General features: G+C 43.8%; 1 protein-coding gene across 1 annotated transcript in view; it reads left to right on the top strand.

The window, feature by feature from the left end:
* asap2a (ArfGAP with SH3 domain, ankyrin repeat and PH domain 2a) overlaps positions 1-22,539 on the top strand; it is a 59,164-nt gene that overhangs the window by 20,532 nt on the left and 16,093 nt on the right. The window contains exons 2-9 of the mRNA XM_078289380.1: positions 709-781; positions 9,685-9,830; positions 11,059-11,133; positions 16,702-16,751; positions 18,946-19,075; positions 19,725-19,810; positions 20,292-20,367; positions 21,081-21,167. Of these exons, the coding sequence (XP_078145506.1) occupies positions 709-781; positions 9,685-9,830; positions 11,059-11,133; positions 16,702-16,751; positions 18,946-19,075; positions 19,725-19,810; positions 20,292-20,367; positions 21,081-21,167 (723 nt within the window). The remainder of the gene's footprint in view (positions 1-708; positions 782-9,684; positions 9,831-11,058; positions 11,134-16,701; positions 16,752-18,945; positions 19,076-19,724; positions 19,811-20,291; positions 20,368-21,080; positions 21,168-22,539) is intronic.

The following is a 22,539-nucleotide window of genomic DNA, read 5'->3' on the forward strand; positions in this document are numbered from 1 at the left end:
AGTTAGTGTGTGAGTCTGGGCTAAATGTGTGTGTATGCTTGACTGTGTGTGTGTGCGTATGGTTATTCATAGGTTTGTGTGTGTATGTGCAAGTGTGTGTATGTATTCATCTTGGTAAAAGTGTCCTTCATTTGGGGCTCAGATGCTCACCGCTCTTGTCCTGCAATCTGTTATATCAAACAACACACGTACACTGAAATCGTGCACACACACACACACACACACACACACACACACACACACCGACACGTCCTTCTGTATTCACTGACTGACTAGGGAGCTTATGTCTATTCTTAGCTTTGCCTTGAATAATTCATTACTTGCAGACAGAGTGGAGATAACATTGAAACACACACACACACACACACACACACACACACCTCGCACTAACTGCACCCACCGCATGCAGTCATACATACATGATTACACCTGGTTTTATAGTGCCATAAGATGCTCACCAGAGAAAGTAGAGCCCTCTATATCTCGGGTCAGACAGAATAATGGCCTAATAATGCAGGCAAAACAATGACTCAACCTCTCCAAAATGACCTTAAGCGACTGTCTTACAATATATAAGTAGGCTAATCAACACTAATTTGAGTCACAACAAGTAACTAAATGAATTCCTCTTCCTCTTCTTTGCCTCCTCTGCTTCTCCTCTCTCTCTCCCTCTTCTCTGTGTTTCTCTCCCTGTATTTGTCTATGCAGGCTCTGGATGTGGACCGCAGTGTTTTGTACAAGATGAAGAAGTCTGTGAAGGCCATCTACACGTCGGGCCTGGGTGAGTCCTCCTCTCCGCCCTAACGTCTCTCTAGTCAGCAGGATTCACTCTGATTGTGGGACACAGATTTGTTTGTTGTTTTTAGCTTATTTTTGTGATAAAGCTCTACCTCTTTGTGCCATTGCCTTTGAGGGGACTGAGGGTGGATTTTTGTCACTGTATTCCTGTGTGTTTGTGTGTGTGCTCACTGTGGCTGGCTGTGACAGTGTAGGGTGTTTCCAGCGTCTTTTGTTTGGCCTGCATGACAGCACCCTGCTGAGAGAGAGCGGGCGAGAGGGCAAGCCAGAGAGAGAGAGAGAGAGAGAGAGAGAGAGAGAGAGACCTCTAAACAATGTGCTGAGCATGTCTTTTCTGGGAACAGTACAGGCTCTGTTCAGGCTAGAGGGACAGCTGTCTGATCCAGACCCCCAAAGAAACAGCTGGGGAAGGGCACAGCCTCTCTGTGTGTGTGTGTGTGTGTGTGTGTGTATAGTCACACTCTTCTTCTCGCTTCGAACACTGTTACAAAGCATTGACAAATACCTCTTGCCTCTCCTTGGTTGCCAGATCCAGAGCCTCTGCATGGTTTCATTTCCAAACAAGACAGGCAGATACTGTGTGTGCGTGCGTGTGTGGAAAAAAATTTACCTGTGTGTATTCAAGCTTGCAACTGTGTAGAATTTTCTCTCGCTGTTCATCTGTCAACATAAATGCCCACATTGTCGATAAAGTACCTTCATTTGAATTTATGTGGTTAGTATTGCATGTTGCACCTGTTTGGGAGCTGCAGGTGTCTCAGGCAGTTGGAAAGTGTTTTCATAATGGACAAACTTCCTTATTTAGATCAAGTGGGAGGAAGAAAAGCAAGATATGTCCCTCCCAAGTGAAGCTCATCCAGATTTCTATCTGTGTTTACAGGAGAAACAGTGTGAGATGGCACTATGAAGGCTTCTCCTGGTCTTTCATTTACAGTTTTGGTGAGGGAAGCTGACTTCAACTGAGGTCACCTTTTCTTATCTGCAGTCATTTAGGAAAAGCTGTCCAGACTCTGATCTGTTTTGAATACAAGCAGGGCGGCTCCTCTAAGCCCTCTGTGGTATGCCTGTATCGACCCTGTGCTGTGACATGGACAATGTCAGAGAGAGAGAGAGAGAGAGAGAGAGAGAGAGAGAGAGAGAGAGAGAGAGAGAGAGAGAGAGAGAGAGAGAGAGAGAGAGAGGAGAGAGAGAGAGAGAGAGAGAGAGAGAGAGGAGAGGAGAGATGAGAGAGAGAGAGAGAGAGAGAGAGAGAGAGAGGAGAGAGAGAGAGAGAGAGAGAGAGAGAGAGAGAGAGAGAGAGAGAGAGAGAGAGAGACTTACAAAGATATCAACTGTAGCATAGATAAAAACAACAGAGCAGAGCATTACACATTACTCAACTCTACAGTTATGGGCTAATATGAAAACTTCCGTGTTTGAGTAGAGATGAAAGATCTTTGATTGCACAGAGAGCTATTTATTGTGACAAAATGACTAAACTAATGTGGGTTTTAATATTTAAAGAGTAATGTTTCAAAATGAGGAAGCATACATTTCTCAATAACTTATGGTGCTTTTTCGATAACGGGCAATTCCTTGGTTGACAAAGAGATAACACTTTAATTTTCCCAAAATGGAAAGTGTTTAGTAATAGAACTTTTCTTTCTTTTACTAGCGATAGTCCAGTCTGGTTTTGACTCCTGCCAGCCTACAGACAGTCAGAGTTGATTTATGGTGACAGTGATGGACAGACAGAAAGAAAGTCATTTGATCGGTTACCAGCCAGACAGACACACAACCTGCCATCTATTCGGAGTTCAGAAGGCAGAGAGGAGGAAACAAAGCTGCTAGACATGTGGGCAGCCAGCCAGCCAGTCAATCAGCCAAACGACAATAAGTTCATAGCATAAAATTGGGGGTGGAAAGGTTTTCTCCAGTTCTGTCCATCATGTTCCCCAGAAACTTGTCAATGAGCGCATTATTAGTAATGGAAAATCATTTATATGATTCACTGGATGTCAAGGCAGGTATTCCATCCTTTATCTCAGCCAGTTTTAGCTGGGCTGCTGACTGTGTGTTTCGAGGGATTTTAAGATTTTTCATAGATAGAGGAGCTCTGGTTTCTTTTTCTTCATGTGATAAAACACAGAACTGAAGTGATAAAGCTTGGTGGAAAAACACAGAAAAACAGGGAAGCATACAAATGTGCGCAGGTGAGATTTAAAAACCCCAAGGGGCTTATATAGAACAAAACAAACAAACCAAATTGGCAAGCAAAATACAAATAAATTGGATTGCAGAAGGTAAGTGACAACATACATGAACTGGAGAGATGCCGACACTTAGAGAGGCAATCGTGCTACAGTATCTAAAAACAAATCTCTGCTGTCTGTGAGAGAGAGAGAGAGAGAGAGAGCGAGAGAGAGAAAGTACAGGCTTTTCTCAGTCTTCCCCAGAGCTGCTGCTTGGAAAAGCCTGAATAATGAGACACACACACACACACTCACACACACACCACAGGGTGCTGACTGCCATAACGCTCTCAGAGAACACCTTACTGGTATGACTGGCTGATGAGCCCCAACCCCGCATGGCTATTTTTGGGCTGTGAAATGGGGAATGGTAATGATGAGAAGTGGGAGGAGAGGATGGGAGAGGATAAGGGGTTCATATAGAGGTTTGGAATAGAATGAGGGGCAAAAAATAAATAAACGAAACAAGATTACATGAGTTACCGGCTAGGGAGAAGCTGAGAAAGTAGCGTAAGCCCATACCAGGAAGGGAGAAGGGAGGGAGAAAAAGATGGGGAAAGAACTGGGAAGAGAGAGAGATTGGAGGGGAGAGAAAGACGGGAAAGAGGATGTGATGGGGAAAGAGCTAGAAATGAGCGAAGAGAGCCCTTGTCTTGCCCCGGTGTTGCTGTAGGGACCTGCCAGCCTGTCAGGTTGTGGGTTTTGATGAATAATCCAGCAGCATCTCAAACCCCGCTGACGTCTTCTGAAGCTGGAGCCGGTAGAGCAGCGCTGCTAGGACAGGCCAGCCTAAAAAAAAAAAGTCCAGAGAGCCGACGAGAGAACGCTCTGTTGCAGGAGTTGTAGCCATAGGTAGGCAAGGAGTCGGGAGCACGGCTGAATGATGCAGCAACTCGGCCCATGTTGCATCCAGGGAACATTTAATCTGTCTGAGCTGCTGATGTCCTCCCTCCCTGCTCCGTGTTGCTGGTACACACAAACACACGCACATGTACACTACAAGTCAAAAGTTTGGATACACAATTTTTCTTTATTCTTCCTATTTTTCACATTTTAGAATAATAGTAAAGACATCGAAACTATGGAATAACACAAATGGAATTATGCAGTGATGAAGAAAGTGTTAAATCAAAACTATCTTCTATTTTAGATTCTTTAAAGTAGCTGCCCTTTGCCTTGATGGAAAGATAAAGGCTTTGGAACAAAATTCATACATTAGGCATCAACTTCACTATTTATATTTGTCTAAAAAACTAATTTCAAGCATTTAAGCATAAGCCTTTAGATCAAAATAAAATAGCATAGTACATTCAGTCAGGTGTGTCCAAACTTTTGACTGGTAGTGTACAGGCAGAGCTACTTTCTTCTCTCTCTCTCTCTCTCTCTCTCTCTCTCTCTCTCTCTCTCTCTCTCTCTCTCTCTCTCTCGTCTCTCTCTCTCGTTACTGCCAGGTAACCAAGAGAAGTGCTAATGTAATTACACTGGACGGATGTGTGTGGATGCACAGAGTAAGAGACCTGAGGAGACAGACGCACTGAAATGAAAGGAGGAACAAGAGAAGATGCAGAAAGAGGGTGTAATGAAAATGGAGGAGAGGAAGGCGGCGCAGAGCCTCACCTCTTACTCTTAGACTAATCTAATTCATACATGCGCCGCGCTTAATGATGTCCTCTTTTTATCTTTGTCTTGTCTTTCTCACACTGCCTTCAATTCTTTCTTGGACTCTCTCTCACTTCTCTGGGTAAAAGTTTACTACCCTCCTGCAGTCATATTGTTAAATGGACATGAATGCAGCGGTATTTTTACAGAGTCCATAGAGAAATACTGAATTGGTCTGAGGTCGGCCTCATGTTGAGTTTGTGAGCGTTGGACCTTCAGCCAAACAGGCCTGATGGAGCCCTGTGGAAGGGAGAGAGTGTGGGAGAGACCAAGAGAGGAAGCAGAGGCCGGCCTGCTATCTGGTGATTAAACCCTGTGTGTGTCTAGTGTGTGTGTGTGTGTGTGTCTAGTGTGTGTGTGTGTGTGTGTGGGAGAGAGAGAGAGAGATGGAAGAAGCTAGAAAAACAAGCCTTTGGGATGTTAGATAATCCTCAGGAGCAGGGGCCTGGAAGCTGTACAATATGTTTGTCTGAAGAGTGTGTGTGTGTGTGTGTGTGTGTGTGTGTGTGCAACAACTAGGTACACGACTGGGCATTTTCAGGCCACTTGCATTTGTTGTCAAAGTGTGTGTGTGTGTGTGTTCACGCGCGTCATTGCTTCTCTCCTTTCTACTGAATTCCAGTGAACACAAGGCCATCGCTTCCTGAGGTCAAGCAACAGGAATCCTTCTCACTCTCCTTCCAAAACACACACACACACACACACACACACACAGATATCATGCTACTACTTACTTGCCACGCTACGTTTACACACTCTTTTTCAAACCCGGAACTAAATTTTATTTTGTCAGCCTAGGTTTGAAGTGATGAAACTTGACACCACTTAATAGCCATGAGCCATAGATGTGAAAAATGAGAAGAGTTTAGTTCCAAAATGAAATATCCCCCATTTGAATAAAGTGACACTCTTACAGAATGATTGACAGCACAAAATGAAAGCAAATTTTTTTAAAGCGTAGTAGGCAACTTGGTTGACAAATTGATTACACCTTTGTAGAATGCATCCTTCATATGTAAGAGATATTGAGCGATGAGCTTCAGGTTTGCATTATTTTCCTCCAAATGGATAAATAGCATTTTGGAATAGAGCTCATTCATACTGTTTGGTACCTTCAAGGTCCTGTCAAGCTACCATGATAGTCACAGGGTGAGAGAGAAAGGAGGAAGTGTCGCCTAGTGATTAGAGAAACTGTCCAATAAACTGAAAGGTCACAGGTCTGCAAAGGCCAATGTGTCCTTGAGGAAGACACTGAACAGCTTCATGCCTAAAAAGGTATTGTTTACACTGTATACAGTACTGTCACGGCCCCCTCACAAAATGTCAATGCAAATCAATTCTTGTGGGGGATGAAGGAGACAGTAAACATTTTCCCTTGTGTCTCACTTCTCCTCTTGTCTCCAGGAACGTTACCCTGCCACGTTGCTCATAAACTCGCCCAGCGTATCGCACAGCGTCTTGTTGAGGCTCAAGGCGTTCTCTCCGGGCTGTTGTAGTGTGACAAACCCAGGCCTCTCCAGGCATGTGTGTCGTGCTTAGGTCATGTTACAACAAATACGCATGTACACACGCTCACCAGGCCGCGGGGGTTTTTACGCTGTCTGTCGAGGGTGAACGGCAGCGCTCGGAGCCCTTCATGTGCCACTTCAAAAGCAGCAGCAGGCCGCCGCCCTGTTGGCTCGCCGCCCTGGCAGAGCCACAACAAAGCAGCTGGGGCTGATGTGTAAACAGTAGGCTCAGGGTGTGTGGTAGGGGTCCGAGTCTGACACACACACACACACACACACACACACACAATGGCTTGAACTCACTTGTATCCCTGTATGACACATCTTTCGCTTCTTTGGACTTGAAGCTGTTTAATTTTGATGTGTGATAGTGTGTGATAGTGTGTGTGTGTGTGTGTGTGTGTGTGTGTGTGTGTGTGTGTGTGTGTGCGCGCGTGCTTTGTGTATTGTGTTGCTGTGTGGCAGAGACCATTATTTTTGTATCCTCAAATGTCCCTCAGCCATGTTGAATCTCTGTAATATTTGGATCTCATGTAAATGCTAGTTAATTTAATCATAATTTCATCATAAATTGAAATTACACCAGTTAGAAAAACGTGATACCTACTCCTCAAACTATTTTTTAGCATTTAGCTAAAAGGATAATGGGAATTAACTCAAGGCTTTGGTTGACAAAATGCTAACATCTTTACAGACAGGATCATGTGTATTTTAAAAATATTTAATGATGAACTGGTATATGGTTCTTTTCCAAAATATATATGTAACATTTTGATATGATGATACTAGACTTGGTTTGAAGAAGTGTTGCTGTTATCTCCAATTGTTATTATTCATATTTCATTAAAAAATAAATCTACATGGGTACTATAGTAGACTTTGTTCAAGACATGTTGGTTTTGCTTTGTTACAGCGCCGCTTATGCACTAAGTCTCATAGGAGCTTTATCCTCCAACTCGCCCATTACGTCAGTTCATATTTTGTGGCTAAAATTAGATCTGTCTGATGTGAGGAGGTCTACAGGTAGTGAGTCAGTGGCTTTCAGCTTTCCCCTTTTAATATGATGGATATCTCTGGGGCCCAGACATGAGCTTATCCCGCTCCATCTATGAACCAAAGTCTCTGGCTCCTCTTTGTGTGTGTGTGTGTGTGTGTGTGGTAGATAATAAGCTGAGTCACGGTGTGGCAGCAGGTGTCTTACAGTGAATGTCCTCACATTTTTCCTCACCCCTCCTAAATCTCTCTCTCTCTCTCTCTCTCGCTCTCTCTCTCTCTCTCTCTCTCTCTCTCTCTCTCCCCCTCCCCTCCCCTCCCCTCCCCACTTTCTCTCCCCCCTCTCTGTCATTTCTTTTATTTCTGGGTGGGTGTCGTCATGGTAACAGTCCCTGGTGCTCAGTCATGTCTCCATCCCTCCCTCGCTCCACCACCGTCCCGATGGCATTAGCTGTTATCAGCTGCCAGGCCTAGCATGAAGTGCATGAAGTGTATTAAGTGGAATCGCCTCGGCCTAACCCCCTGGTAAATTAGGTGGGGTTTCGACACGCTGTGTGACATCTGCCACGGCCAGTTTATGGGTTTCCCCCTGGCTGCATGGGGACTGGACTGGATGTGTGTTTGTACCATTTTCTCTTTCTCTTCCTCTCTATCTTCCTTCTGTTCCTTCCATCCTCCTTGGTCCTCCCATGCGTTTCTCTCTGGGTGCATTCCATTTGGCCAAAATGCGTCCTCTCTCTTGTAGTTGCAGGATGTCAAACTTTTCCCAAATAGGCATAAGTAAATGATATTAAGGCTTGAATGTGATTATAGGGACAGAGGAGGAGACGCGCCATCTGATCCTCCAGCGCGTAGTGGGGTGAGTGGGGGGCAAGTAACGTGAATCTTATATGGAGTTATTTTATAGGATTTATCATTAATATGAATGACATTCCATGATCTAATAGGCCTGAATGAAATCCATTCATTAGGATATAGACATAGCGTATAAATGCACACAGGCGACTCTTTTACCATGCGCGTCTCTTTCTAATAGGACCTCAAGTCACCAGCGCCGGGCCAGTTGGTTTGCTGCGTCTGTTTGATGTGTTTCTCGTTCTGTATTCATCATTCTTGTGAATTGTGTTTGTGTGTTGCCTTGGAATTTCTCTTCGGGAGAATAAATTCTTACTAAACCTCATTAACAGCATTGCATTGTTTAAATTGCACATTATGCTCTTACATCTAGATCTGTGGTTATTTGGGAATTTATTTATTTATTTAGGAATAAGAAGAAAGCACTTTGGTTTATTGCCAGTGAGATGTCAAACAGCCCACATGATCGTTGTCTAATCCAAGTCACATAAGGGATAAAAGTTGGACAATAGCGCACAGACACACATCAGCTCAGACATTTCTTTAATAGCCCAATAATAATCTCATTTGTATAGCACCTTTCTTATCAGTGCTACAAAGTGCTTCACAAAATGAAAAGGTAGCATACAGCAGATACTAAAAAAAAAAAAAAACAGAATAAAAACAGAAATCAGGAAACGGGACACTTTTTAGGCGTTAGGAATTTCTACCTTGTTCTACCTTCATGAGGTAGACAAGGCTCATTAGAGGTTGGCATAATGTAGATGAATTAAACATTAATCTGAACTTTGTTAAATGTTTTTATGTGGATAAAACGTGAGTTTAGACAGCTGTCATCCTGCGTGGGAGGAGCCTCAACGCAACGCTTCACGTCAGTTCAATATGGCGCGTGTGAGAACGTTCCAATTGACAAGCCAGGTTCACTCGTCTCCTCGTTTCCTCCGTGACCTTTGACCGAGGAGTCGAGGAAGAGACGCGAGGGAGGAGACGAGGAGAAATCGTTACCAAATGGAATGCACCCTCTGTCTCCCTATGGGTGCGTCTGTGATCTCTCTCAACAGAATCGTTATTAAAATAAAGATTGCAGTAGGCTATTAAAATAAAGATTCAGCCACCCGCTTGTGTTTTTTGTCTCTTAAGAGGACGAGCAGACTTGAAAATCAAATCATTGCCTTGACAAATTACAGTCAAAACTTGTGATTAAAGGTAAATGTGAGATTATTTTCTGTCAGCCTGGGAACACAGTGTGCACACAGTGGAAATGAATGGACAGGACCACTTCTTCCTCTGAAGCAGCACTAGTTTATCAAGAGCGAGAGAATATGCTTCCATAACGAGGTTCTCCACAGGAGTTTCTCAGTAGCACCAGCCACCCAGCTCTCTTTTTCATCTCTCTGCATGTTATTCAGTCCCACAGGCAATGCTGAATGAGGGAAAAAGGGAGAGGAAGGGTTGGAGAGCCGGAAAAGTGGATCTTTGTGCACTCAAAGGCTATCATTCATTATTCATGACCACTGATTGATTTTTGACTTGTAACGATCAGAGAGTGAGAGACCTTGGTTTGATTCCCAGTTGGTGCTCGTCAAAGCTGACTTCCGTGTGTGTGTGTGTGTGTGTGTGTGTGTGTGTGTGTTTTCCAGCCCACGTGGAGAACGAGGAGCAGTACACGCAGGCCCTGGAGAAGTTTGGAGAGAACTGTGTGTACAGAGATGATCCCGACCTGGGATCTGCCTTTCTCAAGTTCTCCGTCTTCACCAAGGAGCTCACCGCACTCTTCAAAAACCTGGTGAGTCTACGCCAAGTGTATGTGTGTGTGTGTGTGTGTGTGTGTGTGTGTGTGTGTTGGTTGGTGGGTGGGTGTGTGGAGTGGGGAGGGGTAAAATCCACAGGGGCAGAGAAAGATTTCCATCCTGTCCCTAATTGTCTCTATCCCCTTGAGTCGCTGTGTGTATTCTCTGACATGCATGCACACATACACACACACATGCACACACGCACAGACACACACACACACACACACACGCCGAGTCCACCTGGAACTTGAAGCCCTCAGGGGTAGCTCCAGTTTTCCGTTGCGACGGCCAAAGTGCCACTGCAACACCAAATATCTGCTGGATCTAATTTAGCCTGATCCCGCTCCGTCAAAGCCAGGCTTCAAAGCCCAAAGCTTTATTAGAAAAATCTGACACCACCATGTGAGAAGGTCTGTCGCTCACCACGGACATTTTATCAACTCACCCAGAGCTTAGGCACTTGAGAATCTCGTGTTAGTGTTGTCTCAACACTTTTAAACCACAGGAATATGAACCAGCACCTGACCTGGATGTGAAGATATAATCTCCAGAGGCTTTATCAAAGTCTTACCTCCTGGATTATTTAGGCAGCACTTTTCTGAATAGTCGTACTGCTTTACAGACAGGCCTAAATGAGAATAACAGGGTAAAGACTTGTCCACTGCTCATAGAGGATTGGTTATATATTTTTGTTAGCCATTCATGATGTTAGCCATGTCAAATTTTATGTATTTAGATGTCAACAGACAGTAAAACAGTACCAATTTATAACTTTTTTTAAATATTCCAACGGGCAAAAGAGAGACTGGTAGCCATGATATCGAATTAGTTGTACACTACTACAAGGATGTCCCATATTTTTCCTATATACTGCTCCTTCAGTGCTCCTTTTTCTCTTTTAGCTCCTTTCCTGTTGGACACACTGCATGTACACACACATACACAGACACACTGCATGTACACACTAATATACAGACACACTGCATGTACACACTAATATACAGACACACTGCATGTACACACACGCACAGAGCACAGAAGGGATTACATTTCGTGGCATCAGTCGCCCCTGAGTGTCCGTCTCCTGCAGATTTAAATCCTCTGATGTAACCTTTCAACTCTTATCTCTCTCTCTCTCTCTCTCTCTCTCTCTCTCTCTCTCTCTCTCTCTCTCTCTCTCTCTCTCTCTCTCTCTCTCTCTCTCCTCGCCCCCCCCTCCAGTTTCAGAACATGAACAACATCATCACCTTTCCTCTGGACAGCCTGCTGAAAGGAGACCTGAAGGGAGTCAAAGGGGTAAGGGAACAAAACAGCCGGGTCTCGTGTTACTCTACAACTGAATGGGAAGTGTTACACGAGTACATGAATAGGGATGAGTGTTGTGCTGAACTGTCGATGGCCTTAAAGGAATACACCAAGCTTTTGGGAGATTGGCCCATTGGTCAACTTACCTGTTAACTGATGAGAACATAAACATTAAAATCATCCGTGAGTCCCTGGTACATCATTTGCTCTGGTGCTCCATGCTAACACTTTTGCATACACTATGTTGAGTGATAGTAGGGCGACTAGCATTATCTTAAAAGTGAGAAAATTAGAACATGTAGCAGCTCTAAAGCTAAATGTAAATGTAAGTATGCGGCCAACTCTGGCAATCCTATGGAGTAAAATTTACATAGAAAATTAAAAGATAGCATGCTTTTTTGAACTACTCAGGACTATTTTCCCTGTTTCCATAGGAAGTGAAAGTGGTGGTGATGCTCTCCTGAAGTAGTTCCAAGAATAAACCTGGCTACATACGCTGTATTGAGTTAATCATATTTCATTTAAAAAATGTATTCATCTTCAGGCCATATATTAAAAACCACTAACGACTTTATATTACTAAAAGGTCAGTCCTGTTATGTTGGATAATGGTAGTTATTGCCTACTATCACTCAACATAGTTTATGCTAAAGTGTTGGCATGAAGCACTGGGGCAAATGATCTACAGGGGACACATGGATGATTTTGGTGTCTATGTTCTACTCACTTAACAGGTAAATTGACCAATGGTCCAATCTTCCAAAAACTTGTTCTATTCCTTTAAGTTACACCAGTTATACCTGGTTGCTACTGAATTAGCAAGGCTGTCCGTGGCTGACTTCCACCTATGTTTTGGTGCATTTGGATAGTCATCCAGTCAGTCATGTGAGTCTGCCACCGGAGTCTAGCCAGACAGACACTCTTTAACAGTCTCGCCAGCTCTGTAATCCAATCAGCACTTATTACTGTCCGCGTTGGTCCCTGACCTCTCACCGCCGAGCCACGTGATTGGCTGAAAGTTGCCGCCGAGGCCTGATGTGATTAAGCCAGCTCTCTAATGAGGCCGGTTGCTGTAGAAACGCCGGTTACCTCCGTGACCCCCAGCCACTTCGCTCTCTCTAGACCTCTGAACCGTCCTTCCCCTCTCCTCTCTCTCTTGTCCTTCTTACTGTCCTTTCTATCTCATGCCATCGTTGTTTTCTTTGGCCCTAAATCTCCTTGTCCCCTCTGTGTTTTTCTTTCTTTGTCTCCCTTATCCCTACTCGCTCTCCCTCTCTCAACTCTCTGTCTGTCTGTTCCTATCTCTCTCCCTCTTTCTGTCTCGCTCTCTCTTCCTCTGCCCCTGTCGCCCACCCCCTCTCTCTAGCATTGCTGTGGCAGCCAGAGTCACATCAGTAGTGCACACCCACTCATTACTCATTAGCCCATGGATGATTCTCATTACCCCAATGACATGGGGCTAATGAGCTGCTAGTTATGGCATTTTATACTTCACAAAACACACACACACATACACACATAAATGTCACCACTGTTCCAGGAGAACGAATAAAGGCAAGAAACGAAGCATGCGGCTTCAGGGAAAGGAAGGAAGGAAGGGAAGAAGAGAAAGAGTCATCCAGAAACGAAGCGATGGAGAACTCTCGTCGTCTTTCGCGGCTACGCCCCCGCACCCGTCTCTCTCTCTCACCTCCACAGCCCCGAGGCCTTTCCCTCGTCCCTCCCTTCCTCTTCATCTTCTTCCTCCCCTATCATTATCCCGCTCCTTCACTCCTGTCCTCTCCCAGGGGGACGTACCTGTGGGGAGAGGAGGAAGCAGGAAGGAGTCCAGACCTGCATGATTGGCTGTTTAGACTGCAGGGAGAGAAGGAGAGGAGAGATGAAGGCAGTGAGAGTCTAGGCATGGCTCTTCATCCTTTCACAGACTAGAGACAGATAGGGGGAGAGAGGTAAAAGGGGGAGGGGGGGAATATGGATATCATGGGAAAGGGAGAGATGTTTTTAAAAGAGGAAAGAAGGCTGCAGCAGGGAGACGGAGCATACAGAGGGCAGATAACAGCCAGGAAAAATATTTCCAGGGGTGCGATCAGGAACACAAGCGGCCGGGAAAACAGGAACATCTCATTAGAAAAGAATGGGAGGTGTATGTCCAAAAAAAACTGAGCTCATGACAAGATCTCATTCCTAATTTTCATTTTGCAGGGATAAACGATCGATCTGATATCTTAAAACGCTCCCTAATTTATGCACCTGTGTCCCGGCTGTAATAATCGCCGGTTCTTGCGTTTGATTTAACTCTGGAGTTAATGGCTTTCTGGTGGCCGTTGTTCCCTCAGAGCTTGTTAATATTCAGCCAGTGCCCGTCTTTGGCTAAGAGCGCGATGAGCTAACTGAGGGGAAGGCGGCCGCTAATGGCCGTGTGATTACAGGACTTCCACCGAGCAACCTGTCACCGGCGTTATTCAGCTAAAAACCCTCCATTTTCCACCTCATCTGCCCCGGCCGTTTCACCTCAGAGGGCAATTGGGATTTCATGTGTGAAAAGGTGACCCTGCCGTATTTAGATTGCCGTCACTTTTCCGCCATTTAATTTCTGCCCTTCCTGTAATGTGCACAAAGTGAAGGACTCAGGAAAGCGGTTACTGTGTGGGGCAGATTACTGTAAAATGTTAAGACATTTGCGGTACAGAACACAGCATGGATTCAATATGCTTTACACAATCTAAAGAGCTGCAGAGGTGATTTTTTTCTGACTTTTCTGAAATGGTCTTTACTCAGGATGCAGCTTTGTCACTCCAAAACTAGCAAAATGGCTGGGGTTGCTAATGGAGGTCCCTAGAAGAACTGGTGGTGTTATTGCTATAGGCCCCATCTCTCACACACACACACACACACACACACAGTCTCACAGTCAGTGGAAAATGGAAAGTGCTGAGTCCATCAGACTGTTCTGCTAACAACGGATTTACAGAGTGGACGGCGGCATGATGTCATGCCTGCAGCGGACCCTCTCATCCTCTGCTTATTGGCCCGCTAGCTTCTGTGTTTTTAACCCAGCGTGAGTCATGTCAGCTTATCACTGTTCTGCTGCAGTCATTGCGGCCGGATAGTTGCTGTAGAATCGGCTCTGTGTTTGTGTAAAGCGAGGAGCGTGAGGAGGGGGGGCTCTCAGGTCCGAAGTCTTTGGACTGAGTGACGTTGAGTCCAGTCAAGCCCCGCCTCATTGTGGTTCAGAGGGTCATGAACACCCGAATCACTCATCCATGTTCACTGTTCAAGATTTTGGATGAGATCTGATCGTTGCTCTCTAATCCATAAACAACATTTTCACTATAGGTTGCTCTCCATGCCAACTAAGTATCAGAGAGAGAGGAGGAGAGTCGGACTAACTCTGTTGTTGTAGCAGCAGCAGTAGCGGTGTTTTCAACAGTTATTAAACCAAGGATTCAAGTTTGTTTATTTGTTTATTTATAAAGCCCTTTATCACAAGCATGTCTCAAAGGACTTTACAGAGAATGAGCCTAACGAGATCTAACTAATCAATAATCAACCATAGAACAGAATGATATAGGACAAACATCATGAAGAGACACACAAAAACAGATTTTAGCAAGACGTGTAATAATAAATAATAATAATAAATAATTCTACAAAGCCTAACCTGCACCACCAGCCTTAGACCCTCAATGCATACAAGGAAATGCATCAGTAGTAATGGATCAAGTTTGCACATCCAAACCGGTCTCTGTATTTAAAATGAAATACCACTACCGAACCAAACTGAACTCAATGTCAACACTGCTGACCTGGTTACACGTCCAGTACAGCAGCTGGAACTGATGCTAGGAATGTCTAACAGGAACTGCAGTTATCTGGGCTTGCATGGTAGTAATAGGTGACAAGTTATGTGTGGAGGCCACCGTCAAGGGCATGGCATTCCTCCTCAATCCCAGGCAGCCAAACAGGGAACCAGAGCGCTAAGAGCTTGCTGAGAGTGTGTTGCCCCGTGTCCTGGCCTATTCTGCCCTGCCCTTCCCTGCCCAGCGCTGCCTGCTTCTGGTATTTTTAGCCATTGTTACCATTTTTCTCCTCTCTCCGGCTCTGACATTTCCTTCCGCTCAACCTCTCTTTTCTTTCTCGCTCTCTCTTGACCTATGTTCTCTTCTTTCCCTTTCTTCTAGCGGCTTCCTTTCTCTCTCTCTCTCTCTCTCTTTGACTATTTTCTTCACAGGCTCATTCCTTCTCCTTGCTTTTCAGGCTTTTTTTAGTCTTTTTATAGTCTTTTATTCTCTCTCTCTTTCCCCTCTCTCTCTCTGGCGGTTTCTGCCTTCAAGCTGGTTGAGTGAATGGCTGAGTGCTCCTTGACTTGGCCCAGTGAACCAGACCATGATCCTGTGTGCTGACAGGTTGAGCCTGCCACTCTCCACTGTTGAAGTGGAGGTCAACAGCGGGATCATGCTCCTCTCGAGCTATAGGCTGCCTGTCATGCTAAACAGAAATATAACTGTGGACTGTTCTCGTTCATGAACAGAAATGCAGTGTAAGGCAGTTAGAAAGCTTAAACTCCTAGTAAACTTTAATTGTAATGGCCCATCATGACCGTTTAACATAGTGTCCAACACATTTCGCGCCTAATAGCCCTCATCAGAGTGTAAAAACAATGCAGCGTTTTTAAAATATTACAACCTCATTTCAAATCCATTTTATAGCAGGCGCTTTACGCAGTTTACATTTGGTGTTTAATTACCGAGTGAACATTCAAACACTTAACAATTAAATGCTACATAATCCTCATCATGTTATTGTTGCATGCTATTGAGCAGCTTTCACTGGCTCCCTGGCTCTGGTTGTAGATGACAATTATTTCTGTTGCAGTGTTTTTTTTAGGGAATGACACGTCCAATTGCACCGAGTAATGTCTGCTTTTGTTTGTCCTAATCGCTGTTTAATCAGCGCCACAGCGGTAGGGAGGTCGTTTAATCAAGCATTTTGCTCAAGCAGCTGTTGAACGCACACCCACGACGATGAGAAATCAGTGTTGCCCCTGATCGGAGTGACCGGTGGCTTCACGTCACGATTGGCAAAAACAATCACACCGCACTCCTGCCTTTTCCAAACCCTCAGCCGTAACCTCGCCCAGTTTTCCCGCTGAGACAGCTGTGGGCTGCCCTACATCTGTGAAGAGGATGTTTCTGCTTACTGATTCAAATAGCGATAAAGCACACACACACACACACACACACCACACACACACTCTAGCTTTGTCCATTAGTGAGAGAGGAAAGTATTCTGCTGAACTTGTAAGAACAGGTTATTATTGACCAGGGTCGTGGTGCATATATTTGCAATGATTCCTGATTGTGTGTGTGTGTGTGTGTGTTTGTATCCTTGTGTGTGTGCAGCCCTATGCATAATTTCTTGCTTTCAAGCCAGTGTTGTTGGGGTTAAACCACAGCTCTCCTGCTGTCTTTTTTACTTGGAAGTATTTGAGTACACCGATTATACTCCTGACCATTGTTTTAAATGTAATTTTTTGTCCTTTTTCTTGTATTTCCACAGGATCTGAAAAAGCCTTTTGATAAAGCCTGGAAGGACTACGAAACAAAAGTGTAAGAATCTTAATATATCTAATCAACTGCTGTTTGGTAATATAAGCACAGATGAGAAATAATTCTAAAAAAAAAAAAAAAAAATCAGCCATTCTATGGTTTGTCCAGTTCTGATCCAGTTCTTTAAACCTTGTGATTATACAGTATATAGAGACAGTCATCATTAGATACAGTTTCAATTTGCTATACAGTGTTTGCAGCAGTGATTCAGACTGTTGGAGTCCCATTTGGTCATTAAAGTCACATGTATAAGTCAGTATGTTTGAAAGAAAAGTGTAATAAGTGTCTTGTCCCTGTCTGACTGTCTTGACTAACCACTCTCCCCTCTAACCTCCCCCTGTGATTTTCTATCACCACATCCTCGATAATGTGAATAACCAACCCTTGCCATCACCTTTTCACTTCACCTTCACGCTGACACACCATTTGCACTGACACACCATTGTGATTGTGCATGCAAAGGATACATGAAATTTTATAGCACTTTTATATATTTTTCAAGCTGCAAAGGACATTCTTTACTGAAAGGGTAATACATTTTCTTCTCCAAACCAATCCGATGAGACAGTACTGACTTTGTACTGAAACCGAGAGTTCAGCCGGATGCTATGTGACTGTTCCTGACCCCACCCCCCACCCCCCACCCCCCACCCCACCCCTTATGATTTGACTCCATTGATGCCCTCTGTCTGCTATCAATGGAGCCCAGTTGTCTGCCTGATTGAAAAACACCCATACGCCCCGCCATATCCTGCTGCTCTTCCTCCTCGATGATCCTCCGGTCGTAGCCGATCGGTCCCGTGATCATATCTCTGATCTCTCTGCTGTCTGCCGTCACAATAACAGAACTCCTTTCATATTCACAGACAGAGAGAGATGAAACTATTTGGCCATAACACAGCGTCGACCCCGGCTGCCCTAAACTGGTTTGCGAGCTCTCTGCGTCCGTCCGTCCCTCCAGCTTTGAGTTCTGTTTTCAATCTCCGTGTCTCTCTGGCTCGGGGGCCAACTCACTTTCAATGCCGTCTATTCAGGAAGCCTGTTGAATCTGAAATTCAGTGACTGGAATGAGGACTTTTTTTTTTCTAAATTATCACTTAGTAAATGAATTGACCCAAGTATTTTTCTCTTTATGTCTTAATTGATAATTCCCTTCCTGAACTGACCGGACTGAAAGGGTATGGATCCCCAGCCCCATCGTCGGTTGAACAACTCTGTCAGTTTGGCTGCTGGCCAAACAGTCTAGCTAACATGTGTCTCTCTCTTAGTCCCAACCCTGATAGTACTGTAACGCTGCTGAGGATTCATGTGCTGACTAACAGTGTAGATGTCTACACTATTAACAATGCATACTGCGGCTCGTTGTGGCTGCGGACCCTGGTTTGAAACCCAGACAGAGTATGGGCTCAAAATAAAGAAGTAAAAACAAACCACTTTGCTTGAGGGAGACCAGATATTTATGGTGCAATGGCAGGAATGGAGAGGAATGAAGTGATTTTTTTTTCTCCCCCTCCTCCAAAGTGGTGTGACATCATGAATCACAATATAAAGGGAGTAAGAGGTTAATGGAGAAGTGTAGGAATATATAATATAACTGTATGTCATATTAGATCAATAAAAGTTTTAAAAGCTGACTCGTGCAGTCACACCACTTTGATCCAAGCTTGACAACCCGCCTCCTTAATGTCAGGTTTTGTTATGATTCAACATCGTTTCTGTTTTGGAATGGCCTTGATTCATATTTTTTATTTTTTTTGGTTGTAGTTGTATTGGGCCTATAGCTGCAGGTCAGGTAGACGCATCAGAACGTAGCTGAACATCAGAGAGTGACGCCCATCTTGATGGTCAGACGCTGTGGCTATAGCCAGATCCGAGCGCATGAACGAGGCCGGATAGCTCTCAAACCTGAACCCAACACAACACGGGGTCACAGACACACTCCTCCCGTCTCTCTGAGTGGGAGCGAACTGCTGCATCCTTTTTGTAGGGAATATGCTGTTAACGAAAACAGCATATGGAAAAGAATGCCCTGCTGCATGAAACGGTGCCTCCCCTCCTTTTGTGTGGTGTGTGTGTTTGGTTGCCTGTGGGGGATATGTGGAGTGTCTGTGTGTTTTTTTTTTTTTTTTTTGCGTGGTGTTGCCACGGGTGGTGCGGTGCGCTCTTTGACCCCTGTGATGTCACTTCCGGCCAGCACCAAGATAGAGAAGGAGAAGAAGGAGCACGCGAGGCAGCACGGGATGATCAGGACGGAGATTAGCGGGGCGGAGATTGCTGAGGAGATGGAGAAGGAGAGGAGGTTCTTCCAGCTGCAGATGTGTGAGGTTTGTTGGACATCGCAATCTGATTGATGCACAGTTTCCATCCTTTCTGTAGCAAATTATCAAATTGTTTCATTCCAAAATAGAAAAAGCATCAAAAAACATAACATGAAAAATGTAGTACCTACTCTTACATAATGACTGATTGCACTTAATGTTGCTTTGAACTGAAAGTAGGTAACTTAAGTCTTTGGTGACAAAATGGTGACACTTTTACAGACTAGATCCCACATATTTTATTCTAACTCAAACTTAGGTAAAGATGTTTTTTTTTTCCCCCAAAATGGATATGTAGCATTTTAGAATATAAATCTTGAATTACATAATAGTAAGCAGAGAACTGTGGGTAGAAAAAGTCGAATCAGTCATATGTGCTTTATAATGGCTCTAGTGAAACTCAATAGAAAACACTGATTCAAATTAGAAGTCTGAAAGAGAAGAAAAAAAAAATTCTATGGTCTGCACCTTTTTATAAAGCTTTACTTGAAAGATGACTTTTACTTTGAAGTGTCATGATTTGTGATCAAAGGAATAGCATTAATTTCAGATGGGGCATTAATAAAGTTTTCAGAGCCTTTAGAAGTGCTGTTCCCTCTGACTGAACTTAGTGTAACCCCGTGTAACTGTGTCTGTATTCCTCACACATTAACAGTATCTCCTCAAAGTGAACGAGATCAAAATCAAGAAGGGGGTGGACCTGCTGCAGAACCTCATCAAGTACTTCCACGCACAGTGCAAGTAAGAGACACATGCATACAAATTCTATATCTATATGTAGCTACTGTATATTTGCATATAATATATCGTTATTGTTGTGTGGGAAAACTCCAGTTTTGGTGATTTTCTCCTATGGGTTGAGAACATTCTGCGACCCCTTGGTGCTTATGAAACCCTTTCAAATCCCAATGGATAAACTGAAAAATGCATGATGGTCAAGCTGAAAACAAGGCTGTTTTTCTTAGTTCCTTAAAAGTTGACATTTGGGAGATACAAGGTTTTCACCCGACAGCTACAATATAATTTGATGTATACATATCTATTGTCCTTTTGTCATTGTGTTGTTATTTTAGTTGTTATTTTTATGTGGTGGGGGGATAATATGTTGCTTTTGATCTGTGATCGCACTGTGTTTTTTATGTGGACCTGAAAAAACTAGCTGTCACCTCACACACTGTGCATGCTGTGGTGGGAGATGCACTGATGTACTTTCTGTTGACAGTTTCTTTCAGGACGGCCTGAAGGCGGTGGACAACCTGAAGCCTTCCATAGAGAAACTGGCCACAGATCTGCACACGGTGAGAACACCAACAACCCCGGTTTCTTTCCGTCATCCTGCTCTCTTCTCTGATATATGCATCCAGTGCTGAACTGAAGAATGGAATACAACAGTAGTTCCCAAACTGGGGTCCAGGGACCTCAAGGAGTCCTTCAGGGAGTTCTAGGGAGTCCCCAGCAAAAAGTTACTTCATTCACTAGGTTACACGTTGACAGAAGGCATTAGATTGAATATTCTGATTAGAGGTTTCACTCACAGTAGAGACAGCCAACAAAAATCTTGTCCTTGGACGAAGCAGAGTAAAATACATCTGCAATCTTAACAGGGTGATGGACAGAATGCAACACATAGAATGAGAATAGAAACAAGTCTGATGAAGAGTACTTTGCGTGAAATGTCACATGTCTAGGTGTTAAAACATTTACATACCTTGGGAACAGCATTTATTGTGCAGACTGTACTTTTGTGCTACAGTCAAAAAAACCTTTCTGAAATGGGGGTCTGTGATCTAAACTGCTTTTTTTTTTTTTTTTTTTAACACCTGGAATATAACATCTGAATAGTATTACAGTGTTGCCATTGGTTACAAACAGAATCCAGTTACCAAGTGTTGCCTATGTACAGTAATAGTTATGGGAAGTACAGTTACCAGGCAAGCAGACTTCTGTCTCCTAACTCTTTCATTATATGATGATTACATTCCCTCTCTTTTCAATCCTTCCCTCACAACAGATAAAGCAGGTGCAGGACGAGGAGAGGAAGCAGCTGTCTCAGCTACGAGACGTCCTCAAGTCGGCACTGCAGGTGGAGCAGAAGGAGGTAACACACACACACACGCACACACACACACACACACACACAGTGCTGCCTCAGTGGCCTTTCAATGTCAAAGAACACGTCAGTCAAACAGCCGATTTTAATCTGCTTTATTCCCATAACTCTCCTCTAAAATGAGATTATATTGGATATAAATAATCCTAACCCTCACCACTCTTTTCACCTTCAACTCTTTTCACTGATTTCTTTACTTTTCTGTTGGGGCCCACACCACCTAATTTCAACCAGTTCAGGAGGTTGATTTTCATTTTTTATCTTTTATTTTTTATTTTATCTTATTCAAACATTTGTCTATAAAATACATCTTTAATCTGTCTTGAAATGACTGAGAATACAAATTCTTTGGAGAAGAAATATTCCTATTAATTTTGTATAAGAATTGCTGTTTCCATTTACTGCACCACCTGAGTGAATTGGACTGAATTGAGTTTGAACTGACTCCAGCTGTATAGTTATTGAAGTGTTATATGTGCTGTAAACCACAGCAGCCCACAGTCTCATCTGAAGAATGCTCTTTTCTCTTTCCTCTGCCTCCGTCTTTTGTGAAACAAGTCTAGGAGAGTAAGTGGATTTCTTGGAAACCCCTTTTCTGTGGTTGTTTGCGTCCTATTTTCATTGTGGTGCTGTGTCTGTTGTAGCGCATACTGTAGATTAATGCTTTGTTTTCCACTTGCAGTTATTGCACTTATTATTTTGTGGCAGCAGCCTCTAAAGATGATGTATGTGTGTTTGTTCAACATTGACAATGCTTCAGCACTTCGGTTCGTATCAATTGTGTTATGTAATCCAAGTGACTTATTTAATTAGAAAAGCTTGAGCTAGAGCTGCAGTCCTGCTCTTCCCAGTTTTTCCTGTTGACTGTGTGTGTCTGGTGATAACAGAGGTTGTCGTACTTCACTTCAGTCGGCCGTCTTCAAAGGTCATCCTCTCTGTTTCCTGGAGCATTTCCTAACAGGAACTGACATCACTCATGCCAGATCCTGCCCTTTGTTCGGTCCTTTCCCTCGTCACTGTTGTTATTTGCAGTCAAACTTCAAAATCAAATTATATCAAATCTAATTGCATCCAATTTTATAATTAAGATGTGATTTCCCTTGTCCCTCAGAACTGCTACCAGATAAAATGCCGCTGACAGGCTCTTGGCCAACTGCTGTTAATTGCTGGCCCTGATCTCACTGCTGTAAAGGCTCCACTCATTTTCTCCTCTGCTTCATTTGCACTTGCATACAACAATTGGATAAACAGAAGAATAGGATACTGGCTCATAACAGGAATCTTCCCATTATTCATACCTATCTTCAAATTATCAGAGGAGGAGGTCAGAAGAGGTCAAGGAGGAGAGTTTAGGCCAAGG

The sequence above is a fragment of the Centroberyx gerrardi genome, chromosome 17 (genome assembly GCF_048128805.1).
Source record: "Centroberyx gerrardi isolate f3 chromosome 17, fCenGer3.hap1.cur.20231027, whole genome shotgun sequence".
NCBI lineage: Eukaryota > Metazoa > Chordata > Actinopteri > Beryciformes > Berycidae > Centroberyx > Centroberyx gerrardi.